This window comes from Stegostoma tigrinum, chromosome 9, assembly GCF_030684315.1.
Source record: "Stegostoma tigrinum isolate sSteTig4 chromosome 9, sSteTig4.hap1, whole genome shotgun sequence".
Taxonomy (NCBI): domain Eukaryota; kingdom Metazoa; phylum Chordata; class Chondrichthyes; order Orectolobiformes; family Stegostomatidae; genus Stegostoma; species Stegostoma tigrinum.
The window spans coordinates 76,963,167-76,979,138 of NC_081362.1; the positions used below are offsets into that span (position 1 = coordinate 76,963,167).

Sequence of the window (15,972 nt, forward strand, 5' to 3'; positions counted from 1 at the left end):
GTGCATCCAGTAAGTCTTCCTGTATATGTGCCTAAGTTGCATCAAGGGTCGTTGATTCCCATCTACCAAAGGATGGGCATTCCTCTTCGTCAAACTGGCCTGCCATACCTTAATCTTACTTTTGTACAACTTCCTAAGCACTTATTTTTTGCTTGTATTGGATTGTTTTAAAAAGATTACTATTTTCAAAAATTCCAGACACTGAGACACAATCTCCAACAGTAACTGTTCATAAAGCAAGCCCTCCTCCCTCCCTTAACTGAAGTCAACTCTTCGCAAGCTTAAATCTTATCATGAATCTTACTTAAAACACCTCTTTTTCCCACACACCACAACATCACAGAATTATTATGGTGCAGAAGGAGGCAATTTGGCGCATCTTATCTGTGCTGTCTGTTTAAACAAGTATCGTATCTATTGCCAATCTCCTGCTTCTTTCCCATACCTGAGCACACTATTTCTCTCCAAATAACCATCCAAGTTGGAACCAAATTCTACTTTGAATTAGTTCCCAAGTATTCACTCTGTCTTATCTCAATCCAATGTGTTCAGACCATGAGCTGCTCATTAACCAACTTTGCAAGTCATAGAGTCATGGAAACAGACCCTTCAGTCCAACCTGTCCATGCTGAACATAATCCCAACTAAAAACAGTCCCACCTGCCTACTCCTGGCTCATATCCGTCCAAAGCGTTCTTATTCACATACTTGTTCAAATGCCTTTTAAATGTTGTAATTGTGCCCACGTACACCACTTCCTCAGGAAGTTCATTCCTCTTGCAAACCACCGTCTGTTTAAATAAAACGTACATAATATCTTTTATAAATCCCTTTCTTCTCACCTTAAAATGGCCCCTTTGTCTTGAAATTCCCCCTTTGCAGGGTAAAGACAACTACTATTTACCGTATCTATACCCTTCATGATCGTATAAACTTCTGTAAGGTCACCTCTCAACCTCCTACGCTCCAGTGAGAAAAGTCCCAGTCTATTCAGCCTTTCTTTATAACTCAAACCTTCCATACCTGGCAATTTCCTGGTAAAAGAAACCAAAAGTTGCTGAAAAAGCTGAGCAGGTCTGGCAGCATCTGTGAAGAAAAAAAAAATCAGAGTTAATGTTTCGGGTCCAGTGACCCTTCATCAAAACCAGTTCTGAGGAAGGCTCACCTGACCTGAAACGTTAACCTTGATTTTTTTTCTTCACAGATGCTGCCAGGCCTGCTGAGTTTTTCCAGCATCTTTTGTTTTCATTCCTGATTTACAGTATCTGCAGTTCTTTCGGTTTTTAACATCCTGGTAAATCTCTTCTGAACCCTCTCCAATTTAATAATATCCTTCCTATAACTGGTTGACCTGAACAGGAGACAGTACTCCAGAAGAGTAATGTCCTGTATAACCTCGACATGACTTCCCAACTTCTATACTCTAAGGGCTCAGCAATGAAGGCAAGCATACTAAACGTGTTTGTAACCACCTGGTCTATACATGGTGCAAGCTTCAAAGAACTATGTACCTGAACATCAAAACCAACAAATAAAGCAGATACAAATAAACAACTTTTGCTTCTTCATAAGCCCCAGACTAGGGACTGTAGTTTAAAAATTGGGATCAGAGCTGTAGGGAGTGAATAAAACCAAAATGCATTGGAAATCTGAAATAAAAAAAGAAAATGCTGGAACTACTCAAGATGTCTTCAGCTTCTGAAGAAAGGTAATTGAACTGAAATGTTGGCCCCATTTCTCTGCCCAAAGATGTTTCAATATTTCTAGTGTTTTCTGTTCTTCTTTCAGTTAGGAGAGAAATAATGAAATAGTTCTATACGTAAATAGTGGTAAAAATTTGGAATGCTCTTCCACAACTGGCAATTGATGCTAAACAAATTGTTTGTTTTCAATCTGAAATTGATGGAATTTGTTTAACAAAGGGTATTAAGCAAAAGGTTATGTTTCAAATGAGCCATGATGTCATTGAACTGCAGTATACACCTGAGTGCTAAATGGTCAATGCATGTTCCTATGCTCCACATAAACCCAGCTTGGTGAGGGTTGACCTGGTGTGATTGTTTTCAGCAATGGGAATTCATATTCAACAAGCCTATTTGATTTCCCTTTTTCTGTTCTGTAAATAGAAGTGGATATTTTTCCTCAAAAATTACCTGTACACCTGACTAATTCAGGAAAATCCCTATCCTACCACCAGTAACGGTACAAAGATTTTTATAAAATTTTGGATGACTTTATTGGTGCTATAAAAACAACTGATAGAACATTACATTCAATATGTAAATGGACATGTCAAGTTATAGAATTGAATTAAAGTAGCAGTCTCATTTACTAAATTTTACAATATCATACAAAAAGATGGTTAAATTACAATGGAGTGTTCTTTCATGTTGACACTGAGTTATATTGTAAGTCATAAATTTTACAATACTATCCTTTGGACTTGGCACTAAGTATAAACACTTAAAAGTTTACATTTACACTTTTTTTCTGAAGTCTTCTTGAACTAGGAACTACTATAATGGATCCAAAATTAAAGTTGGATCACATAACATTAATGGCTCCTAGTTACAAGGGAAGTTAAACATAGACTGCATATTTAAGAGTACATGGTCAATTTGCTTTTCTTCTACAGTGGCAACAATTTAGGCCCAGAATATTTTGTTTTTGGTTTGGATACATAAACTGAAATAAAATAGATATGTATCATATAAAACCATCTTTTGCAATTCTTGATCTTCGGTTGTCCTTTTTAAAAGATTTACACCAAAGAATACAGATATTGTATAAAGTTCAACCTATTTCATGTCAAACATTTTTAATCACAGTATCTGTAACTTGGTTTTCCTACAGCAAAGATGAATCACAATTAGCAGTCCAGCGGTTGATGAAAGAGAGTAGGGGACTTCTTAATCAAGTAAGTTCAAGTTCCAACATCAATTGTTATTGGGTTTCTTTTCATGGGTTTGTGGTTAGACTCTGATGCAGAATGTATTTTGGTCACAGAGAATATACTTTCATCAGGGTTAGGAGGAAGACACCTTTTTTTTTCTTAGCAGAACCAGTTCTGTCCCATTGAACAATACCACATTGGACCTTAGCACAAAGTCAAGTACTCAGTCCAATCCAAACCTTTTCTACACTGAAAGCATATGGTAGTAAGTGGCTTCAAGAAAAGTGGACGGGTAATTTTGTGGGAGGTAAGGGAGAATAAGAGGAACTAGTTGTGAAAATTGGAGGTTGCCAATACTTGACTATTGCTGAAAAGATAATAACTTGCGAAACATTGGGTCATGTGCTCCTTAGGGCAAGCAGAAGAATGCCAAATTTCAAACAATTACAACAATTAATCCTACCAGAGCAAACAGTGCTGATTAACTGGAGGATGAAGACTGATTTACCGAGATATTGTCAAGGAGAAATGACTTTCGTTTTAGTGGCAGCAAAAGAAACAAAACTACCAAGAGGAGTGACAGAGCTATCAGTGAATGCAATGATCTACTGTAAAATGACTCAAATGCTTGTCCTTCTATATTCTCCATGTGCCTTGTTTGAAACATGCAGGAGTTTGGGAAGAAAATACTGCCAACATAGCCAATCACAATCAAATAAAGTCACTCAATCAGCATCTCTTTCTCTGTTGTAATCATTTGAAATTTGTATTTTTGTGTTTATTCTGATGAGTGCAAATGAAAAGCTTGAGCAAGTTACTCCCTTTGCAGTGGTATTCAAATTCTGTACTCCCACATGATTGTTTATGGCATTACTCTTGTGGTTTAGGATGCAAACTCCAGTATCATAGTTGTCATCATGAAATAATAGCATTAAAGTCTTAAGATTATATTCATGTCAAATAAATATTAAGCAAAAGCATACATGGACTTTATATGAACAGAAAGACAAAATTATACAATTTAAATACACCAACACGAGTTAAATACTTGTACTGCCGTCTACATCATGTAAACACCATCCGACACATTATACAAAGCAGCGTATACTTTAGCCATGTGCTCACAACACTGATAGCCTGTATGCTCTTGACCAAAGCTGTTAGTTGATACCAAACAGAAACAATTACAATCTGATGAAGGTAGCTTCAGGAGGGCTCGCATGGAATCCTTTTGTGGAAAATAACAGCTTGTTTTGGTTGATACTGTTGCCTGCGTTTTTTTCTTTTTTCGAAGTGACAGAGCAGTAACATTTTAAAAGTGTTTCTGAAGGTTTTGTTGCACAGTGCATAGCACATGGGATTCACAGTGCTATTGACGTAGCACAGCCAATAACCTAGTTGCCACAGTGAATCACGAATGCATTTGTCACAAAATGTGTTCACCAGTACCATTATGTTGTAAGGTGTCCACGTGATAATAAACGCAAGCAAAATTGCACTGAGTGTCTGTGCAGCCTTCTTTTCTTTTACAAGTGACATTCTTTTTCGTTTTGTAATTTGAGTTCTTGCTTTGGAAGCAAATGCTTTCGCAACTGTCGCTTCTCTGAGAGACATAGAAGTGGATGATTTTGCTAGAGATGCAATTCCTCCGGAGGTCTTTGAGGGATGGATTGATGGCAGTGACTGAACAGGAAGTTTGGCAAAATGCTGGTGAAAGCTGTTACCTTGCTCATCTGGGTCCTTGAACTCTTGTGATCTGAACTTCCTTTCCTTTACACTATTATCTGCCTTGGCAAGTTCATCACTGCAAAGGTCAATGTTATTGGCATTTGTGGATCTCGAGAGGCTAGCAGCTGTCTTAAGTCCAGGTAGGTTTAACACAATGGAGTAAATTGCTCTTGTTTCTGATACTACATCATCCTCGTCAGATGAAGCAGAGTGGTCTAAAGAGCCACCGCCATCATTGTTATTCCAACTATCACTGCTGCTTCCCTCTTGCTCCCCCTCGGCGCTAGACTTCCACGTCTTTGAGTTTGCCCAAAAGCGGCACCTCCTGAGCCTCCTTTGCTCTTTCATTCCTGCCTGCTGCAGTTCATTGCTGCTGCAGCTTCTGGAGCTGCCTGTTTGATGAACAAAATGGATGGTTTCCATGTCAGTGGTTGAGGCCTGGAGAGCTGCCAGTTCTTTGGTGCGTTTTTCAGTTTCCTTGTAGATTCTCCAATACAGGATTGTCATGATGGTGACAGGCAAGTAAAATGCAGCAATGGCAGTACCAAAAGTAATTATTGGTTCAGATAAAAACTGTATGAAACATTCATTGGGTGGCACTGTTCTCTCACCAACAAAGTATTGCCAGAACAAAATAGCGGGGGCCCAGAGTACAAATGAGACAATCCAAGCGAGCCCAATCATTATCCCAGCTCTTTTGGGAGTTCGTTTAGCTCTGTAGGTAAGTGGTCTTGTAATTGATAAGTATCTGTCAAAGCTTATAACTAGAAGATTCATGACAGAGGCATTGCTGGCAACATAGTCAATAGCGAGCCAAAGGTCACAAGCTACATTACCTAAAGCCCATCTATCCATTATGATGTATGTTGTGTATAGGTTCATCGAAATCACTCCAATGATCACATCTGCAAAGGCGAGACTTAGAAGGAAGTAGTTATTCACCGTTTTTAATTGTTTGTTCACCTTGAATGCGACTATAACCAGAATGTTTCCAATTATTGTCACCAAGGAAAGTATTCCTGTAAAGAAGGCGATCAAAACAACTTGCCAAACAGTGTGACCTCCAAGAGGGTCTGTTGTACTATTACTTAGGAGAGACCCATTTGATCCCAGTGAGGTTGCAGGAGCGAGTACAGCTGATCTGAACAAGCCATTGGCACTTTGGTCTACTGGTCTGCTGCCGAGAACCACTCGAGTCTGTGAATCATGGTTCCACGAGAAGTTGGAATTGAAGAAGAATGGGGAAGTTGTGCTGTTGTAGTCAGGGATCATTGTGACTTTCTGGCATATTCTGCAAAAGAAACAGAAGGAAAAAAGCAGAATAAAGATTGGCTCTATTCAAAGTTTAAAAATAGCAAAGCCTCATCTGTGAGCATCTGTGCTGAAATATCTGCTCTCTTTTGCCATGTACAATTGTTTAGTACAATCCTCCGTCACACTTCCAGTGTCACCTTAACATTTCTGTTTATACCACAACAACCAAACACATACAAGTCTGGGAATCCTCCAAAAACATCATGGAGGAAAAAATTCGCTTATGCATGCAGCTTTTGACAACATGACACAAACTCATGTTCATTCCCCAGGTAATGCCAGAGACCACTTTCTATGTAGGTTACAGGGATTGTCTTCGTTGATATCATTGAAGAATGTGGCTTTAGTTGTGCAAGCCATAGTGTATGTCCCTGCCTCTCTCAGTGGATTTACATAGCTAGATTAGCTTCTACAGTGCGGAAACAGGCCCTTCGGCCCAATAAGTCCACACCACCCCTTGGAGCAGCGCACCCAGACCCATCCCCCATAACCCACACACACACCTGAACACTACGTGCAATTTGGCACGGCCGAGCCACCTAGCCTGCACATCTTTGGACTGTGGGAGGAAACCAGAGCACCCAGAGGAAACCCACGCAGACACAGGGAGAATGTGCAAACTCCACACAGACAGTTGCCTGAGGCTGGAATCAAACACAAGTCCCTGTGAGGCTGCAGTGCTAACCAATGAGCCACCGTGCCACCAGATCTGTGTAACATTGCAAGAAGCGGTGCTACATGAACAAAGTTCTCCCCTAAAATAACAGGGAGAGAATATTGGCATTCCTTTAATTCTGATAGGGACATGATGGGCCATATGGCCTCCTTCTATACTGTACAATTGTGTGATTCTACAATTGTATGAATCCAGCGTTTATACAATATTAAGGTTGGGCGTTAATAAATTGGCAATTAATTTAGCAGCCACACACCAATACTTGATAAGAATGAAACATTGGACAAGAATTTAAGCAATAGTTCAGCTTTCCTACCATATGTTTGCTGCAATTAAACAAGGTTTTTGCACAACGTGCTGGCGTAATTAAATTTAATTATTCACCATGCATGAATGGAATGTATCCGAGGATGTTGGTGAAAACAACGATAAAAGGGCAGAGGTAAAGGCTTCTTTCAAAGATATCTTTGAATCTTCTTTAGGAACTGGAATAGTGCCAGAGGGATATTAATAAAATTGGAAATGTTACACTCTTGTTCTAAAAAGGGTATAAGAATAAGTCAGCCCAATCAGTTTAATCTAGGACAAAATTAACAATTGGATAAGTGAGGATCAGGTAATGAAAACTAGTATGGATTTGTGAATGGTAAATTATGTTTAGCTAATTTGCTTAAGTTTTTATTTCATGAGATTACAGTGAAGGTTGATCAGAGAATGCAGTTGAAGTGATATACATAGACTTTGAAAAGGTCTTCTTTGACATAACACAACATTAGAGGCTTCAGAGGTGAGTTAAAGCTTATGGAATAAAGACAACAGTGACAGCAGGGATTGAAAGGTGGTTGAGTGACGGAAACAGGGTGGTAGTTGTGAATACAGCAGGCCAAGCTGATGCTGCTTGGCCTGCTGTGTTCACCCAGCTCTATAACTTGTTATCTCAGATTCTCCAGCATTGGCAGTTCCTGCTATCTCTGGTAGTTGTGAATAGTTGTCTCTCTGACTAGAGAAAGGTACATGGTGGAGTTCCACATGGTACTAAGACTATTGCTTTTCTTGAGATGTACTATTGACCTAGACTTGGGTGTACAGAGTACAATGTCAAAACTTGCAAATGACACAAAACTTGGAAATATTGTGAACTGTGACAATAGAGATAGACTTCAAGCAGAATAGGAAGGCTGGATGAATGAGCAGATACATGCAAATGAAAGTTAACTTGAAGAAGTGTGAAGAGCCATACAGCGTGGAAACAGACCTCTTGGTGCAACCAGTTCATCAAGGACATAATCCCAAACTAAACTAGAAAAACTAAACTTGAAGGGAGGTGATGATCTAGTGGTACAGATGCTGGACTGTTAATCCAGAGATCCAGGTACTGTTTTAGAGACCAGGGTTCAAATCCTAGAAGGTTGTGGAATTTGAATTCAATTTTTAAAAACCTGGAATTACGATTCTAAGGGTGACTATGTCAATTGTCAGGAAAAACCATCTGGTTCGTTGATCTCCTTTCGGGAAGGAAGCTGCCATCCTTACCTGGTCTGGCCGATGTGTGACACCAGGCCCACAGCAATGTAATTGTCCCTTACCTGCCCTCTGGGCAATAAATGCTGGCCTGGCCAGTGTTGCCCTCATCCCATGAATGAATTGAAAGAAAGTCCCACCTGCCTGCTCTTGGCCTATATCCTTCCAAACACTTTTTATTATGCACTCATCCAAATGTCTTTTAAACATTGTAACTGTACCCACATCCACCACTTCACCAGGAAGCTCATTACACAAGCAAATCACCCTCTGTGTAAAACATTTGCTTCTTATGTCTTTTATAAATCTCTCTCCTCTCACCTTAAAAGTGTGCTTCCTGGTCTTGAAATCCCCCCTCCAAGGGAAAAGACAGCTACCACTAACTCTATCTATACTCCTCATTATTTTGTAACCTTCAATAAGGTCTCCTCTCAACTTCCTACATTACTGAGAAAATAGTCCCAGCTTATCCAGCCTTTCTTTATGGCTCAAACCTCCCATACCTGGCAACATCCTGGTAAATGTCCTCTGAACCCAATCGAACTTAATAATATCTTCCTATAACTGGACACAATACTCCAGAAGAGGCCTCACCAATGTCCTATACAATCTCAACATGACTTCCCAACTCCTATGCTCAAAGGGCTGGGCAATGAAGGCAAATGTTGCCAAATGCCTTTTTAACCATGCCATCTATACGTGATGCAACTTCAAAGAATTATGTACCTGAATCCCGGGACACTTTGTTCTCCCGTTGTTAGGAAGATTAATGAAAGAAAATCGAAAGTAAATGCAACAATTCTAAAAGAGGTGCAGCATTAGAGTGGCTTGTGGTTCAATGTGTATAAGTCGTTGAAGGTTACAGGGGTTGACCAAATGGTCAAAAAGGCATACGGGATCCGTGGTTTATAAACAGAGGCATGGTATAATAAAAACAAGGGAGTTACCAACATTTATAAAACATTGCTTTGACCTCAGTTGGAGTGTTATGTCCAATTCTGAGAGCTGATCTTTAGAAACGTATAAAAACATTGAGGAAGAGTAGAGAAAAGATTTATGAGAGTGATTCTAAGATTGAGATATGTAGTTATGCAGATAGAGTACAGCAGCTGGATTCTGCTCCTTAGGGACAAAAAGATTCAGAGGACTAAAATCAAAATGCTGCAGATGCTGTAAACCTGAAACAAACACAAAGAATGCTAAATAAACTCAGCAGATCCGGAGCAAGAAACAGAGTTAACATTGCGAACTTGATAGGACTCTTCTTCCTGATGTGGGCCAGACCAGACCCCCTCAAAATATTTTAAGAAGGGACCTTAGACCTTAACTTTTTCTTATTTTAAGGGTAAATGTAAAGTGCTGTGTTCCAGTGGCAATGTGACTGGTCAAACTACTTGATGTTAAGCAAAACACCATTTATTTGGCACTATAATTAAAATACAACAAAAGAAAGAACTTAGAATAACTTACAACTCTGTTGGAAAACTTAACAGAATAATAGATACAGTAACTATTGCTGATTAACAGTTCCATCATAGTAACATCCCATTAACATACCCCTTTAGTAAAAAGGCAAATTCAGAAATCAGATTTTCTTACATGTAACTCCTGTAGTAGGAAACAAAACCTCAGCCTCTAGCTAAACCAAGAAAGTAGAAAATATAGCTTCTACTTCTTCAAGACTCCAGAAACTTTTGCTGAACCTAAAAGCTAAAACAAAAATACTGGAAATCCTGGTCTGTGAGAGCTGGCCACATCCAGCTGGGCTGTTTCCATTGTCGCAACTTTAAAAATAAACTCTCGGCCTCACAAGCTGTTAATGTTACCATAGACAGATACAGATATCTCATTCAATCTCTCTCTTAAAAGAAACTAGGGCAAAATACACCTCTTAAAGCCCAGGATCATCATACTCCAAACTGAAGAAGTCTGAACTCAGAAGAACAGAACTCAGTTCTGAAGAAGAGTTATACTGGACTGAATAAGTTAACTCTGTTTCTCTCTCCACAGATGCTGACAGATCTTCTGAATTTCTCCAGCATTCTTTGTGCTTGTTCAAGGTTAAGCAGAGGTGGTCAAGGTCTTGAGGGGTCTAGATGGGATAGACAGAGAGAAACTGATCCCATTACTGGAAAGCTAGAAGCAAGGAGGCACTGTTAATAAAGTGATCGGTGAAGGATCCAAGGACCACATGAGGAATAGTTTTCTCAGACAATGAGTGATTATGATCCTGAACATGCTACCTTGATGTTCGGTGGAGCTAAATCCAAACCTGGCCTTCCAACTAGAATCGGATAATTGGAATTAAAGAAAATGAAAAGGACTTTGGGCAAATCCATGGAACGAGCAGAGGGTTGGCATGGATATGATGAGCTGAATGGCTTTCTTTTATGTTGTAGCCATGTTATGGTTCTATAAAGATTTCTAGGCAGTACGATGGAGCAGTGGACTAGACACTCCAACAGCATTTGGGGATCACTGTCTGAGGAATTGTGTCTTACTGCCTGCAGAGCAGCTTGGAGCTCCATGTCACTGCAGCGTAGCAATGCTCCAAAAAGCTTATAAAATTATCCTAAACCCCAGCAAGTATCCTCCACAAAATAACTGAGGGAACTAAAAGGACTGCTGAGACTAAGTGCAATTCTCATGAGAATCCTTTCTTGTTAACCAATTTATAGCTAATGCACGTAAACAAAGTTGGGGTCTTACTAGTGCTTGACACATGAGATTTCATTTCACAGTATACACATTCCCATTGATGGCAGCCTTTTACACTGTCCTGCAGGCAGTCTGCCAACTTATGCTTGAAGTAGTACTTGAAGTCCATATCACGGAACATGCAACAATCTCCTATTATGGTAGTTCCCCACAGAATGTAACAATCAGGTTGACACAGGCTTCAGGAAAACTCTTAAGCATGTTGTGAAAGGGTAGACAATAGGATTCAATCATTTACAGGTTTCTAGATTGCTGATCAAATAGGAACTCACAATTTATTTGGCTGTGGTCTTCTGAGTTAATTTTTCCCACATCAATTTATTTGATCATAAATTTCACTTTCTCATTGTCTGACATTTGTGTTTGCTAGATTCCAACATGTGGTGCCTGTTTTTGCGTAACGAGTGATCGAGGAGCACAGCCTCTCGGACACTGTAATGGTACTGGCATTCCTGTGATTAAATCATTTTTGTCAAGACAGGGAAAAGGTGAGAGTTCAGCAAGAATCAGACAAGATCACTGCTATGGGTTAGTGTACATCAGGACTTTAATTAGATGGAAAAGGCTGTATAACCGTACAGCGATTTATTTATTTAGACATAAATCTGAAGGTGATGTCTACTCCCTCTACAAAATTCCACTCTGTAACAGCATGTGCTTACTTGAAGTGGGTTTTTAAAAAAAACTTTCTCACAAAGTTGCGGAGTAAATTTCTAATTCACAGCTTCCAAATGGGGGAACATGTCAGAAGCAATGTAGGCAATAATAATAGCTCATTACGGCATCAACACACCTTCATATAGCACCCGCAATGCTGTAAAATGTTCCAAGCTGGTTAAAAAAAACTTGACATCAATATGATCAAAAGGAATAGGCCGCTTGGCTCTTTGATTGTCTCCACTTTTTAATAAGATCAGAGCTGATCTAACTGGGGCTATACTTTCCTTCCTGCCTGCCATAACCCTTGATTCCCTTCCAGACCATAAACTGTCTAGCTCAACCTTATATATGTTCAATGACCCAGCTTCCACTGATCCAATGGAAAGACAATTCCAAAGATCAGCAATGCATTGATCTAAGAAATTCTTCCTCATCTCTGTCTTAAACAGAGGCCATTTATTTAAATTGTGTTCTGGATTGCCCTACAACGGGAAACAGTCTGTCAACATCCACCCTGCCACGCTCCCTTAGAATCTGATGTTTAACTAAGGTCATCTCTTCTTTATTCAAACTCCAAGAGCATTGGCCCAACATGCTGAACCTTTCTTCTTTGGACAATTCCAAAATATGTTGATATTGAAATCCATTCACATTGATATTTAATTCAAAATCCACACTTCGGTCAAACTCAGCAAATCAGTAAATTACATTATGTTTTCTTTCTCCAAGAATCACTAGAAAACAATAGGCTCAGGTCCAGGGCACATAGGCCAAAGTGCTTGCTCTAGCATTCAAACAAATCCTTGCAGATCTTCTCCATCAACTGCATTTACTTCATCTCATGCCCTCAATTCCCTTGGTGCCGAGGAATCCACCAGTCTACTGTCTTGTAAAGTACAGCACAAGAGATAATGCAAGGTCTGGGTGTTCTTTGTTTTAATGAATTGTAGTACATTTCCCTCAGGAATTGATGGCTGGTAACATTAATAGAGGGATTGAGTTCAAGAGCCATGAAGTTATGCTCCAGCTATATAAAAGGCTGGTTCGGCCACACCTGCAGTATTGTGTCCAGTTCTGGTCACCTCATTACGGAAAAGATGTGGAAGCGTTAAAAAAGGTGCAGAGGATTTTTTACCCGGATGTTGCCTGGAATGGAGAGAAGGTCTTACGAGGAAAGTTTGAGAGAGCTAACGCTTTTCTCTTTAGAATGACGAAGGATGAGAGGTGACTTGATAGAGGTGTACAAAATGATCAGAGGTATGGACAGGGTAGACAGCCAGAGACTTTTTCCTAGGGTGGAGGTAGCTTTTATGAGGAGACATAGTTTTAAAGTGAAAGGACGTAGATGTCGGGGAGACGTCAGAGGTAGGTTCTTTACTCAGAGAGTGGTAGGGGCGTGAAATGCATAGCTGGAGAAGGTAGTGGAGTTGGCCTCATTAGGGGCAGTTAAGCAGCCATTAGACAGGCTTATGGATGATAGTATAAGGTAGCGAAAGACCTAGGTTTAGAGTAAAAGTTCAGCACAACATCGTGGGCTGAAGGGCCTGTACTATGCTGTACTGTTCTATGTTTTGTGTTCTAATATGTCAGAGCTGACCTGAACTTGGGCCTTTTTGTCATGAATGATGAATGTATTTTGTAATGATCTTCTAAGATCAATGAGTAGCCACCATCAAAAATGCAGATGAAGGGCAGCCACCCACACAAATGCTGCAAAATGCTCCTGTGCCTAGCTTTTTGAGTTGGGTTCTAGCGTTAGAAAGCACGGCATTGACAACTGTAGCTCTGCTTGTGTATTTGCACTGAAGTATTAGCCATATATCATGAGCCTAGCATTGGACAATGTGCCCTTGAAAACTCTGCAGTTGACATTCAGTGAAATTGCCTCTACAACTAATCTTCAATCCTTTGAAATTGACAACAGCTGGAAGTCAGCACATTTGCTGTAAACTCCGATGCCATGTCCCATAATGCTCCGTCGTTACTTGTAGACAGACCTGGTTGGATCCCAACTGTTCAGTTATGCAGGCAATTAAAATAGTGATCGTCTTTTAAATGTGGCCTTTTATCTTGACTTGTTTGTTTCCATGTAGATTTTAATTACTGGAGCTGGTATGTGGAATGATGTATGGTATTTTGTGTCAATTCAATCAGTGTTGTAAAAACAATAAAACATACTGGTGATACAACATGTGGAAGATGTAATTAATTTCTAAATAAATCCTTAAGGCATAGAATCAGTTAATGAACGAAACATTTACAAAGCTATTATTTTACTCTTGTCACTTTAAGAGAGCTGAAAAGAGAAAAAGGAATGCATTCAATGTACTTATATAAAAATTCGGATATACCACATTGTAGATTCTAATTAGATCTGAAACAGCCCAGTATTTGCACGCTGTAACCTTAATGAAAACAAAATTTACAATCCAGTTTGCATATGCATTGTAATTAGTAAACTACGCACCCTACCATCAAGATATAAATTTGCAAAGTGTTCTGGTGCAGCAAGGATAAATATCAGCGGAGGTTTTGGCCACACGCTCTTTATAAACTAAAGAGAAGAGCTTTAGAAATGCTGGAAAATCACACCTTTCCTTGGGTTTCCAAAGTTCTGCTTGCAAAATCCCTGTCATAATTTCTCTTCCCCAGCATACAGCACTGTATTACACTGACAATTATACCATTCCATCTCACTCCATGCTAATAAAAAGGTAATTCACATTTTAAGTATGTAAAGATTTCATTTTTTATATTTCTTATTCCTTTAGTTGCCCATAGAATGTAAAACTGTCAAATTGTAAACCAGATTAACAAATTTTCATTTCTGAACTGATTAGCCTGCAAATCTTTTAAGGTTTTTCACATACAAATTGATTCTTGACCATCCTACATTACCTGAAGAACTGATCTGCAATCTGCTTTAAAAATATGATTTAAATATCACTTTGTTTCTCCCAAATGACATCCACTAACCTAATTTGCATCTAACAAATCTTGATGACTTAACTCTCAGCATTACAATCATATTTGTGCATCATACTTGAAACAAAACAGAAATTATAATTTTTCCATGGCTGCTCTGACACACCCTGTGCACACATTTCAGTTTTGCATTCATTCTTCTTTGTAAAGGGGATTTACAAGTGTCAATGTAAATTTACTGGGAAGTTGTGGCAGAGAGTTCTGCTCTACATGTACTATGCTTCCAATATTTATCCTGGCTGTTATATATGACATAAGCAAGATTGCTGCTTGACTTCTTATGTAGTCAGTATGTCCCACTGTCCTATACTTTAAGGGGGTGTCCTGTACTACATCTGTCTTGCATCTCTTAAGAAATGAAGTGGTACAGTGGCTAGCACAGCTATCTCACAGAGGCAGAAATAATGGGAACTGCAGATGCTGGAGAATCCAAGATAATAAAGTGTTAAGCTGGCTGAACACAGCAGGCCCAGCAGCATCTCAGGAGTACAAAGGCTGATGTTTTGGGCCTAGACCCTTCATCAGAGAGCAGAGTCTAGGCCCGAAACGTCAGCCTTTGTACTCCTGAGATGCTGCTTGGCCTGCTGTGTTCATCCAGCTTCACACTTTGTTATCACAGAGGCAGAAGCCTGGTTTTGGGTCCAGCCTCAGGCAACTGTCTGTCTGAAGTTTGCACATTCTCCTTGTGGGTTTCCTTCCACAGTCCAAAGATTTGCAGGTTATATGAATTGGCCATGGTAAATTGCCCATAGTGCCAGGAGATGTTTAGGCTAGCCATGAGAAATGCAGAGTTACAGGGATTGGGTGGGATGCTCTTCAGGGGGTCAGTATGGGTTGAGTGGCCTGCTTCCACACTGCAGGGTTTCTACGACTGCTTCTTGTTTCATGTAGGAGACTGAATCTGAGAGCCTCAGTTGACTGATATGAGCAGGACTGCAAATCTGTGAATCAGTTTCAGATGGAGATGATGATTCTGCAACTTCATAACAATGTAAAGTTTTATTGCTTTAAATTCCTATCCTATCCCACCTCATCCCACTCCCCTCTTATGGTCACCAACAATAAATCCCGTTGTAGCTAAGTTGGTGGCAAAAATAATGCCCTCATTGTCTTCCATAAGAGTTTTTATCCGTTAATCGGTTATAGGGTGATTACTGTTTGGGAGACTTTGCCTTGCAACTTAGCAATCCCTTTTTTCCAACAGCGGAATACTGACCGCAGTTTAATGGTGCTTGGTGGTTTCTTCGAGGATAAGAGTGGCACTGTACAAATCTAAGTGTTTCTATGCTTTCCTTCCAGATCCACTCAGCAGTCACATCCATACTTTTACATATAAAGCAGCAAGGGGTAGAAACACCTGTTGAGGCATATACATTGGGAGTGATGATATTTGAAGTTTATCTTTCCACCCAAACTCAGAGAGACACTAAAAAAGCTGATGTAGATGGCAGCTGGTGCAGGGTGCAATTTCTAGTTG

General features: G+C 39.7%; 1 protein-coding gene across 8 annotated transcripts in view; it reads right to left on the bottom strand.

Moving 5' to 3' along the window:
* Window positions 1–2,251: 2,251 nt before the first annotated feature.
* LOC125454579 (muscarinic acetylcholine receptor M3-like) overlaps window positions 2,252–15,972 on the bottom strand; it is a 232,258-nt gene continuing 218,537 nt past the window's right edge. For all 8 annotated transcript variants that reach the window (XM_048535496.2, XM_048535493.2, XM_048535495.2 and 5 more), the window contains one exon: window positions 2,252–5,912. In XM_048535496.2, the coding sequence (XP_048391453.1) occupies window positions 4,100–5,893 (1,794 nt within the window). In that variant the 5' untranslated portion in view covers window positions 5,894–5,912 and the 3' untranslated portion in view covers window positions 2,252–4,099. The remainder of the gene's footprint in view (window positions 5,913–15,972) is intronic.